This window comes from Panthera onca, chromosome B3 (genome assembly GCF_046562875.1).
Source record: "Panthera onca isolate mPanOnc1 chromosome B3, mPanOnc1 haplotype 2, whole genome shotgun sequence".
In the NCBI taxonomy this organism is placed as follows: Eukaryota; Metazoa; Chordata; class Mammalia; order Carnivora; family Felidae; genus Panthera; species Panthera onca.
In genome coordinates, this window is record NC_138344.1 from 101,892,171 (window position 1) to 101,904,274 (window position 12,104).

The window sequence follows — 12,104 nt, forward strand, 5'->3', positions numbered from 1 at the left end:
GGCCTAACCAGACTAAAGGAAAGAATATACATACTCTGATTACAACTGGCAGCCATTTTGTGACCCCAAAAGGACTCAGCCAAAGATAAGCTGACACCAAGGATAACAGAATGAACTATGAATAGAATGTTTGACTATCATTGAGTTGTTGATTGCAAAGTGTCTGGAATCACCCTGACAACTCATGAAAATAATAAACTTGATTGTTGGGGCTCCTGGGTGGCTCAGTTTATTAAGCATCTGACTCTTGATTTCAGCTCAGGTCATGATCTCACAGCTACGAGATCAAGCCCCGCATTGGGCTCCACACTGGGCGTGGAGCCTGCTTAAGATTCTCTCTCTCTCTCTCTCTCTCTCTCTCTCTCTCTGAAATAAACATTTAAAAATAAATAAACCTCCTTGTTATTAAATTAGTTTGAGTTCATTTTACTATTACTAAACAGCCAAAAGTTCTCTGAACAATAGTACATCTTACTAAATCTACAAAAAAAAAAAAATCATGTTTACTGCCATTGTTTTTATTCTCATCTGCTTCATTCTTGAGGGCAAATTATTTTATTGTTATGTTGCATATTGCTTTATATAGATTCTAAGTCTTTGGTTTACCTTGCACCAACCTCTTTTGCATGCTTATATGCCTGGGCCCTTAGAAAACATATGTTTCTTTGTTCTGCATGTCTTGCTTGAATTATTCATTAACTGGCTATTGGAGCCACTTTTCTCTTTGGTAAGACTAGGCATTCTAAGGACATTCTTCTAAGCCAACACCTCACATAGCCTAACCGTTCAAATGAACTTGATAATAAATACTATCTTTCCCACAAGCCTAACATACCTTTTCTCTGATAACAGAAGTGGATGTGTTTCTTTTCTTTTTGAAAACCCCTAATATTACAAGTTTATCTATAAAGTTGCTGCTTGTTTGGCTAATGCCTCCAATCCTAACTTATTTAGAGGCAGAAATAACTGGAACCAGGTCTGATTACAAGCTTTAGCTACTATGACTCTTCTTGGTACTCTGTTATTCTCATGGCCCTGTTGTCAACAATCTTATAATGAAGAGTTTTATAAAAGAGAAAATATTTCAAACACATTAAGTGATTGATATAATTTTCTTCAAGGGAAGAAGGCACCTCCTTAGGTTGTCAGTCACATCAAGGGGAAAATGAAAACAAAAAGGGAAAGATTTAATGAGCCCCTCTAATAGTTTAAGCATTTGAAACTGCAGCATGTAAACTGACTTTAGATTCCAGAAAGCTCATTTAAAGAAATACAGTACACCCTGGAAAATCCAATATGCAAAGCTGTTTAACATCAACAATTTTTTTTTTTTTTTTAATGTTTTATTTTTGAGACAGAGAGAGACAGAGCATGAATGGGGGAGGGTCAGAGAGAGGGAGACACAGAATCTGAAACAGGCTCCAGGCTCTGAGCTGTCAGCACAGAGCCCGACGCGGGGCTCAAACTCACAGACCGCGAGATCATGACCTGAGTCGAAGTCGGACGCTTAACCAACTGAGCTACCCAGGTGCCCTGGACATCAACAAATTTAAGAGTCCAAACTAAAAATAAAGTATAAAAAGATGCAAATATTTCTGTCAAAGTTTAATATTATATTTTGATTAAACTGAAGAATGTTCATAAGCTCTATGTTAGTACACTTAGCTTTAAGCTTATACATTTTAAACAAGAGAGGCGAGGTGATGTACATTTTTTATTCTGCATAGTTAATGTACAAAATATTCCCACTACCCTTGAAAAACACTATAGTATCTAAAACAAACTTTGATGAACACTGAATGTTAAAACATTTTATGACACTATATAAATTGAATAGAAGTGAACACAAATACATACTCTTTAATTTTTCAAAATGCTAAGAATATATCACAGCACTGATAATATGAAAAAAAAATATTTGGATTCATTTTTAAATTCAAAATTCTTCTGGATGTTCTTCACTGAGGGGCCTTAGAGGTGAAAAGGTAATCAAGTTACCACCAAAGGAAATGTGTCTGCCATGATCTGGATGTCTCCTCTCCACCTGAGTGAATGTATTATCACAGTTTAGGCCTGGCTGGAGAATAAATTCAAAGAAGTCACTACATCACGTCTTTCACCAATTAAGTCTTCAACAATGCTATTTAATAGGTTAATTAATAACATAAATAACACGTTTTGTATATAATAATACAATTATTACTAGCACAATGAATTTGCTACTTTCCAGTAGATCTAATTTCAATATATACTTTTTTAATTGAAAAGGTATATCAGGTATATATGCCTTAAAGGTGAGTAGTAATATGTAAATGTACTTCAGCAGTATATGTAGGATGAATAAAATTAAGGCCATATCTTAAGCCACTTACACAGATTCCACAAGTCCTAATCCATATAACTAAACTTAATAGGCTTTTTACTAATGTGATCCTGCTAGAATTCGTTTCTTTTGTTCCTCCTTGAGCCCTATTTCAGGTTCAAGTGATGCTACAGACTAATAATCTGGGTCTAAAATACATAGGTGGACCTATAAAAATATAAAAAAAGTCTAAGTTCTAATATTTACGAAAGTGGAAAAGAATTCACAGGGAGACTAAATTATAAAGTACTAAGATTTGGGGCGCCTGGGTGGCTCAGTCGGTTAAGCATCTGACTTTGGCTCAGGTCATGATCTCGCGGTCCGTGAGTTCGAGCCCCACGTGGGGCTCTGTGTTGACAGCTCAGAGCCTGGAGCCTGTTTCAGATTCTGTGTCTCCCTCTTTCTCTCTCCTCCCCTGCTCATGCTCTGTCTCTCTCTTCTCAAAAATAAACGTTAAAAAATAAATAAATAAATAAAGTACTAAGATTTATCAACAAGATAATATAGAAGATAGATAACTGTGAAGCACTTTTAATCATAGTATTAGTACAAAATGAAATATTATGATACATTAATTTCCAGATTTAATTATATTATCATATATGTCAGAACCAAGCATTCGGAGTTCATATCTGGGAACAGGATTATATCAGATTTGTATAAATTGGCCTTATGCTGAAATCCCTGACTCTAAGGTCAAGAAAGCACCGAGTATGGGCCATAATGATACACTTTATTCTGCTGAGACACAAGGCGGCACAGAAGCCTGAACATAAAGAGGGCATCTTTGAAAATAATGAAGGCCAACATATACAGAAGTCCTTAAGGAATTAGGGGCTTAAGGAAGCCAAGTATTTGCCAGGCTTCATGAGGTTAACAAAATTATTGTTCTTTTATCCTACATTTGCCTTAATGAATTTTTTATATTCTGAGATCAAAGATTAGCAAACCAAGACCATTTCCTGACCTATTTTAGCAGCTGGCCCTGGAAAATTTCAAGGTAAGGCTATAAACCAGGGTTGTCAACCTGGCTACACATTAGAATCACCTGATAATGGTCCTACTCCAGACTGCTGGAATAAAAATATCTGGGGGTAGGGCTGAAAACCAGTGCCATAAACACTTAGTAAGCAAGAAAGCACTCTTTCATTCATGCCAGTGACAGCATCATGAACATGAATCAGACAGCTTTGCCTAAAGAGGAATTTACAGTTCATAAGGGAAATAGATTCCCCAAATTATAATCTGTTTCAGGAATATAATATATTCATATTACACTATTAATAAGAGATTAAATGTGTGCATTGTACACCTATATCTATATATATAAATCAATAGGGGAGAGATGAGAGCTTTTCTAGGAAGTCTTCATAGAAGGGTCAAGGTTTAAACTAGATACAGAGGCAAGAGGTCAGCAAAAGTAAAGGCTGGGGAGCCTCTAAACAGAATACGACATAAATATAGTAATCTAAAAGAATTAAAATGAAAATAACCAATGATAACTGAAGGTAGGATAGACATTATCTTCCCAACTGTACATTTCTAAAGGCAGAAACCTTGCCTTATTTTTTCTTGCATCACTTAGAATTAGAATATGCTACATTTTAATTTTTTTTTTTTAACATTTATTTATTTTTGAGACAGAGAGAGACAGAGCATGAACAGGGGAGGGTCAGAGAGAGAGGGAGACACAGAATCGGAAACAGGCTCCAGGCTCTCAGCAGTCAGCACAGAGCCCGACGCGGGGCTCGAACTCACATACCGCGAGATCGTGACCTGAGCCGAAGTCGGACGCTTAACCGACTGAGCCACCCAGGCGCCCCTATATTTTAAAGTATATAAACATAGATAACAAATGGATTTCACAGTACATGCAACAAAAACATGGAAATTTTAAACCAACTTTGCACATATACTGAAAAGTGAGTAGTACCATTTTATAAAACAAATCTAGAATATAAAGGAATTTTTCAAATTAAGTTGGAAAACTTACCGAATCAAGAAGATGGCATTCAGTAGTGAGACTTTTAGTATCAAACAGTACTGAAAAACAAAAAATAATTTTTAACTTTTAAAGAATATCCTCACAGTCAAGGGTTAGAAATGGACAACACCTGAAAAAGACAAAAAGTTCCATATATGAAATGCTATAACAAAAACATAGGTCATCTTATGCTGTGGCATTTTTTTTTTCCTTAATGTTTATTTAATTTTGAGAGAGAGAGACAGAACTTGAGCAGGCGAATGGCAGAGAGAAAGGGAGACACAGAATCTGAAGCAGGCTCCAGGCTCTAAGCTGTCAGCACAGAGACCAACGCAGGCTCGAACCCACGAACCATGAGATCATGACCTGAGCTGAAGTCCGATGCTTAACTGACTGAGCCACCCAGGTGTCCCAGTGCTATGGCATTTTTAAAAATGTACTTGAGGGGCGCCTGGGTGGCGCAGTCGGTTAAGCGTCCGACTTCAGCCAGGTCACGATCTCGCGGTCCGTGGGTTCGAGCCCCGCGTCAGGCTCTGGGCTGATGGCTGGGAGCCTGGAGCCTGTTTCCGATTCTGTGTCTCCCTCTCTCTCTGCCCCTCCCCCGTTCATGCTCTGTCTCTCTCTGTCCCAAAAATAAATAAAAAACGTTGAAAAAAAAAATTAAAAAAAAAAAAAATGTACTTGAATTTTTTAGTAAAATTCTTATCCTTAAATTCAGTATAAAGAGTCTTCTACAAACAAATCTCACGTTTGTGATATTAAAGGTACCACTGGGCGTCCAGGTTGGTGAATATCTGGAGATTTGGGGAGAGTGGTGCATTTGGAGGGTATAGAAGCTTTGTACCCTTTCCCCATACCTTGCCCTATGCATCTCTTTCACATGGCTATTCCTGAGTTACATCCTTTTATAATAAACAGGTAATAAACCAAAGTTTAGGGGATTAAAAAAAACAAGGTACCTGAAAGATGCTAGCTGGAGTACATTAAATGTCTGGCCAAGGTTATGTTTATTTTGCTTTAGGCCCCAGCCAGAAAAACACCATTGAGTAGCAGATGAAAACAGCAGGTGAAACTATCGCACATTATACTATAACAAAAATACAAGAGCCATTTCGTATTGCAGAACAATCATAACAAAGTAGATAGGAAAAAGGCAATACGGAAGAAAAATAGGGCATTCTGAAGAAAGGTTTGAGGATGTGCGTTGAAAAGGACGTGAAGTAAAACAGTAATAAACTTCAGGGAATTTCTCTGAGTCTGCACAAACAATGAAGACTGCAAATAGGTCTGATGCAAAATGCTACTTAGTTCCAACATGGATTAGTTTTTAATAGGTCTACTTCAAAAGGTTTGAGGTGTAGAGTGGGATTCTACAACACATACTAATTCTCATAAGGTATTTACTATGAATGTCCAGTTTTTCAACACTTATTCTTAGAAACTGGTACCCTGAAGTATTTACGATAATCTGTGTATTAGTCCAAATTCATTTATTTAACAAAGTGTCATCTAAATATATTTAAAAGACCTCACCTGACTGAGAAATTTTAGTTTCCTCTTCCTGTAAGATATTATTTTGTGATGCTGTATTTTTTTCAGGGCTGCTCATTAAAACATCCTGTGCTGTAACCGAAGAATTTAGTTCCATTCCTTCCACATCATCTGGAATTTCTTCCTTTTTGTTATCATTAATATCATCTCTCACTTCACCAGCAGGTAGAGGCAAACTCATTCTTTCACTGGGTAAACGATCCATCTCAAAGCTTATCTTGTTTGTACCCTGGAAGTAAAAAAATACTTTTACATTTAATTACCAAAAATTGGAACAAAAAGTTTTGTTGCTATTCAAAATAAAAACAGAAGAATGACATTTGGAACATAGGGTAAAGAACATTGTAAATCCCACTATGTTGCTTCTTGAACAATTAGTTCAAAGAATATTATAGCAACAGTATGATTGAAGGAAACTTTCTCAGCAAGTGTCTATGATACTCCAATTTAGTCACTGGCAAACATTTTTTTGTGCAGGGCCAGATGATAAGTATGTTAGGCTTTGTGAACCACAGAATCTCTGCCACAACTACTCAACTCTACCGCTGTACTGTGAAAGTAGCCAGATATAATATGTAAGTGTGGTTGGGTTATAATAAAACTTTATTTACAATAATAATTTTGATGGCAGTTAAAGAACACAAAATGGCACTATAGTTTCAAACAAGCCAAAGGTCTTTAAAACAAGAATTATCATTTTATATGACTGATTTAGATTTAGATTTCCAGAATGGAAATTCTGGGAGTGGTTTACGGAGTTACTATACATGATGACATAAACTGCCATCTACTACACTGGAATCGAACTTACATAATTTACTTCGATTAAATCTTGTAATCCAGGACACGGAGTATCTTCTATGCTGTTCCAAAAAAAAAGAAAAAAGCAGCACTGTAATCAGATAATTAAACACACTGCTATCTTTTTACTTGTGTTTTGATATTGTCCCTCATGAGTCAAAGATGGATCCGGTCCAAGATCAGACCTGGTCCAAATAGGCTAGTTGTGGACCACAGCTACAAGCACGATGGCCACAAAAACCAGAAAGCTCACAGCCGGTTACCATGCTGTTCAGTCCACCAGCAATCTTTTGAACCTCAGTCAAATCTAGAGCTACACACATACTAGAGAAAGGTTAGAATAAAGCCAACTCCTGGGAGTGTGGAAGCTACAACTCAGTTACCTATAGCTGGAGTTGGCCACATTCACTTGTTCGCTACAGCATAATATATTCCAATCTCAAAGTTCATAACTTGTATTCATTAGAAATATCTGTCTCAACCTCTTGCAAGTCATTTTTAAAAAAAAATATCCTATTTTTCCAGTTTTCAACTTCATGTTGCCTTCACCTCACAAAGTTGTTTATGTGTAAGTTGCTCTTTCAGGATTATTTTTGGGAATTAAGTAAAAGATTTTTTAAAGAGTACTTGTATTATCACTTAAATACAATTATGGACCTTCTCAGCACAAGATAATAAACTAGAGATATATAAAGCAAAGTAAGTTGCATTTAAGAAATGACAATAAATTTGTATTTTATAACCCAGATTTCTAGAATATTTAGTTCCCACAAAGGTTAAATATACCTTGCTTTATACTAAAAATTAGAAATCTTAAAATATGTTCCATGAAATATTTAAGAGCAAAAACTTTCATTTGTTTCCTCTACTTCAATTCGTAGGTGTTCTTTATTTTACTTTTTTGACAGCCTTCTCTGCTGTGATGGCTAAGTATTCAATGCTATCCCGTCTCCAGATTAATAATAAATCCAATAGTCCTCTCTTGGCTCCAGATGATAATTTTATTTCCTACTTACCTTAAAGTATCTTTTTTTCCTATCAGATTTCTGGTATCTTTATGTTCCACCAACAAGGACTATATAGATAATTTTGATGCATTTGTAGCAGAAAGAATACAGGGAGCATCCAATTTTACCAATTATAAGCTGAATTTGGGTAAGTTACTAACTTTTCAAGTTACTAACTTGAAAAATGGAGATCTAATACCTCACAGGGTTGTTTTGAGAATTAAATGAGATAATACATGTTAATAACCTAGAACCATGTCTAGCCCATAATTCTTCAGTACACATTAGCTCTCCCTTATTTATGCTCTGTTATCTGTCAAGATAGCAATCTCAAGGTACTTTCTATAGAAAGTACAAAAGTGCCTACCTCTCAAGGACCCTGTAGGGAGGCATCAAACACTGCTGTTTAGTAAATGATGAAAATGAAGCTAAGTGAGTTAACTTATCCCAAAGTTTCACAGCTAGTATGTATGCCATAGAGCTGGTTTTGAGCTCAGATTTATCAAGCACCAAAGCCACAATGTGTTTAACACCAAAGGACACTGTATTGTTTCCTTTCTTCTTAGTTCTGCAGAATTTATTCTACCCATCTAAATATAACCAATTACCGATCAGAAATTGTAAGCCTTAGTTCCCTCATTTAGGAAACAGAAGTATTTTCTATATGTCACAGGGTCATTGTGAAATCTAATAGAAAATATGGGTCTTGCATATTTTACCAGGTTAACAATCTGAAATGATATTTAATGTCAGCATCTGTTATAGTCTAGATAACAACACATGAAGGAATACCTGTTTTTAGGAGTAGTTGAAAGCAAAGTCTCCTTATCAACATGTCCACATGTGGTACTTGAAGGATCAGGATTCTGCGGTGACACAGTTTGTCTCAGAACGCCCATCTTAGACCTGTTCTCAGACACAGCTTTGCTGACAGACTTAGGTGTCCTAAGTCTTTGAGAAAGACGTTCAGAGGAGATAGAAAGTCCTAGAAGATGAAAGAAATCATCTCAATACCAAAAAGTTCCTTCATTCACTTTTCATTACAACAAGGAAGACAGTGCAAGTTCTTCCTATTACCCTACCAACTAGCCTCCTTCTCCAGTAAAATGTCTGTTAAAGACAAATGCCTGGGACTTTCAGTTAAAGATAGTATTGAACACACACATTAGATTCTGTTTCCTCTTGACATCCCACTACTTGACGCAGAAACAGAGATCATCTTAAAAGGCAGAATGTCACAAGGACAAAGAATCTTTTTTTTTTTTTAAACTCAGTGGCTTTTTAAACCTGAAATACAATTTTCCAGGACAAAGGGAACTAAAAGAGAGACAACAATAGTCAGAAAAATTCAGAAGCTGTAATGTAGATGAGTGAGTAGGATATTACTTACTAGACCCAAGAAAATAAATCCTAAGTCACAGCCAGGAAAGAGGAGAATCAACCCAATTTATACCATAACACGCCTCAAAACAACTGGTGGCCTCAAGCATCTCTGAAAGCAGAGATGAAAATGGAGCTAAAAACAGGAAAAACAAAGTCAGTTTAAAGAACAAGTGGAATCCTTTCCTGATTCTGCACAGGTAGTCAACATGCTCCTTGCCACCACCCAAACCAGAAAAAGAGAGGGTTATTTCCTGAAAAAGGTGGAACAGAAGGTCTCTGAGTTAGGGGATACCAAATAAGGTTGAGATGGGGAGGGGACTATGTGGAAAAAGGGGATCTGGTGAGTATTTACAAACTATTGAGACATTCAGTTTTTTCCTCCCCCCTGGCCCCTGAAAGGCTGGTAGCCAGAATTCTATCTTCTAGGCAGCAGACTGAAAGAATCTTCTCTGGGGAATCTGACTAGCACATGAGAACAGACTTCAATATAGTGATGTGTAGGGTCCCAGTGTTATGGTACAGCTAAATCACATGACAGTAAAGACCACATCACCCAAGTACTGCTGTGCAGAGACCCACTCTTAACCACAAGCAGGCAGTCAATGATCGCCAGACACCCAAGGAAAGCCTCTAATATAAGAGATGGAAACCAAAACCAAACAGACAACGGGCACCTGGGTGGCTCAGTCGGTTAAGCACCCGACTTTGGTTCAGGTCATGATCTTGTAGCTGGTAGGTTCCAGCCCCACATCGGGCTCTGTGCTGACAGCTCAGAGTCTGGAGCCTGCTTCAGATTCTGTGTCTCCCTTTCTGCCCCTCCCCTGCTCACACTGCTTCTCTCTTTCTCTCTAAAAAATAAATCATAAAAAAAAAAAACCCAAAACCAAAACCAAAAACAAAAGAAAACACCCCAAACAGACAAAAGTATCTTGGAACAAATACTGACTCTACAGGGGAATGAAAACATAAAAGCTACCATTAACATCCTCAGAAAGGTAAGACAATACACTTACCAAACCAGTACAGAATGTTATAAAATGGAACATTCCGAGAATGAGAAAGAGCTCTTGGGAATTTAAACCATGAGAGGAAAACAAGACAAAACAAAGCATACCACCATGAGAGCCAATATGAAAGTTGAGGAAATCCGGGAAGTAGAAAATGGCAAGTACAGGAAAAATTATAAAAATAGCCTATTTCCCAGGAAAAAAATAAAATAGGTATTTCTGAAAGAAAGATCCAAGATAACCAAGGAGAGTAAATCATAGGAACAATTCAAGAAAAAAAAAAATCTGTATCTTGTTCAGAGAGAGGGCTTCAAACAACTCAAGATTCCAAGACTCGTAAGAACTAAAAGTGGTTGTCCCTAGGGAGAAACAAATGGGATGAGAGGGGCTTTTGGGGGGACTTCTGTTCTGTAACAGGCCTCATATGAACTAAGTGCTCTGTAAATAAAACTCAGTTTTAACAAGATAGTGTTGGGCCATGAACCTTAACCTCCCCAGTCAGAAGTGCCACACTGGGTCCATGAAAGAACAGACAGTGATGAGTTCATAGTAATGGAAACTAGTAGGATCCTCAGGAAGTTAGTGGCAAGGAGCCACGTTACTAGCAGGAGGCAATTCCTGGGTGGAAGTGAAGCTGCTTAGAGTAAAGCAAACAAGCCAGACTACACCAGGTATGATACCTAAATTGACAGGAAGATTATAATATACTTGCGGTGATAAATTTACATTTTAATGTAAATATCAGATAACAGCTCAAGCTTATTTTCAGAAAACTTCCCAGTAGACACAGTTAAATAGGGAAAAAAACATCCCTTCAGCTGATTAGTACTTGAAGAGGACTTGGACCCTTTCTCCCTGAAAACAAACATCTATGGGCACCTGGGTGGCTCAGTCAGTTAAGCATCCAACTCTTGATTTCAGCTCAGGTCATGATCTCAGGGTTGTGAAACTGAGCCTCATGTAGGGCTCTGCACTGACAGTGAGGGGCCGGCTTGGGATTCTCTCTCTCTCTCTCTCTCTCTCTGCCCCTCCCCTGCTCTCTCTCTCTCTCTTTCAAAATAAACAAACATTAAAACAAACATCTAGCACCTAAAGCAGTGATACAAGTTTCTACTGAGATTTACAGATTACTTCAGCTATGACCTCTCGTTACACGATGTATATATAAATAATTTCAATCTAGATATATAAATTCAATCTAATAAAGATAGCCTATGGGGCGATTGGGTGGCTCAATTGGTTGAGCAACAGACTCTTGATTTAGGCTCAGGTCATGATCTCACAGCTAGTGAGTTTGAGCCCTGCATCTGGCTCTGTGCTAACAGCGCAGAGCCTGCTTGGGATTCTCTCTCATTCTCTCTCTCCCTCCTGTGCTCACACACTCTGTCTCTGTTTCTCAAAATAAAGAAACTTACAGAAGACCATAGGGGAGGGGAAGGAAAAAAAAAAGTTAGGGAGAGAGCCAAACCATAAGAGACTCTTAAAAACTGAGAATAAACTGAGGGATGATGGGGGGTGGGAGGGAGGGGTGGGTGGTGATGGGCATTGAGGAAGGCACCTGTTGGGATGAGCACTGGGTGTTGTATGGAAACCAATTTGACAGTAAATTTCATATTAAAAAAAAAAAGTTTAAAGATAGCCTATGAAAAATAGCTATTGGGGGTGCCTGGGTGGTTCAGTCCATTGAGTGACTGACTTTGGCTCAGGTCATGATCTCACAGTTCATGAGTTCAAGCCACACTGTCAGTGTGGAGCCTGCCTGGGATTCTCTCTCTCTCCCCCTCTTTCTGCCCCTCCCCCACTCACATGAGCATGCTTTCTCTCTCTAATAAATAAAAAACTTAAAAAAAAAATAGCTATTAAAAATTGTAAAAGAGGGGCGCCTGGGTGGCGTAGTCGGTTAAGCGTCCGACTTCAGCCAGGTCACGATCTCGCAGTCCGTGATTTCGAGCCCCGCGTCAGGCTCTGGGCTGATGGCTCGGAGCCTGGAGCCTGTTTCCGATTCTGTG

At 37.9% G+C, this 12,104-nt stretch overlaps 1 protein-coding gene across 4 annotated transcripts in view; it reads right to left on the reverse strand.

Moving 5' to 3' along the window:
• Positions 1-1,482: 1,482 nt before the first annotated feature.
• DLGAP5 (DLG associated protein 5) overlaps positions 1,483-12,104 on the reverse strand; it is a 40,651-nt gene continuing 30,029 nt past the window's right edge. The window contains exons 15-19 of one of the 4 annotated variants that reach the window (XM_060619886.3): positions 8,498-8,690; positions 6,709-6,760; positions 5,880-6,126; positions 4,356-4,405; positions 1,483-2,044 (exon numbers count right to left, since the gene is read on the reverse strand). In XM_060619886.3, the coding sequence (XP_060475869.1) occupies positions 1,937-2,044; positions 4,356-4,405; positions 5,880-6,126; positions 6,709-6,760; positions 8,498-8,690 (650 nt within the window). In that variant the 3' untranslated portion in view covers positions 1,483-1,936. Of the gene's footprint in view, positions 2,078-4,355; positions 4,406-5,879; positions 6,127-6,708; positions 6,761-8,497; positions 8,691-12,104 lie in introns of all 4 variants that reach the window. The other 3 variants (XM_060619885.3, XM_078448232.2, XM_060619887.3) reach the window with 3 other exon arrangements.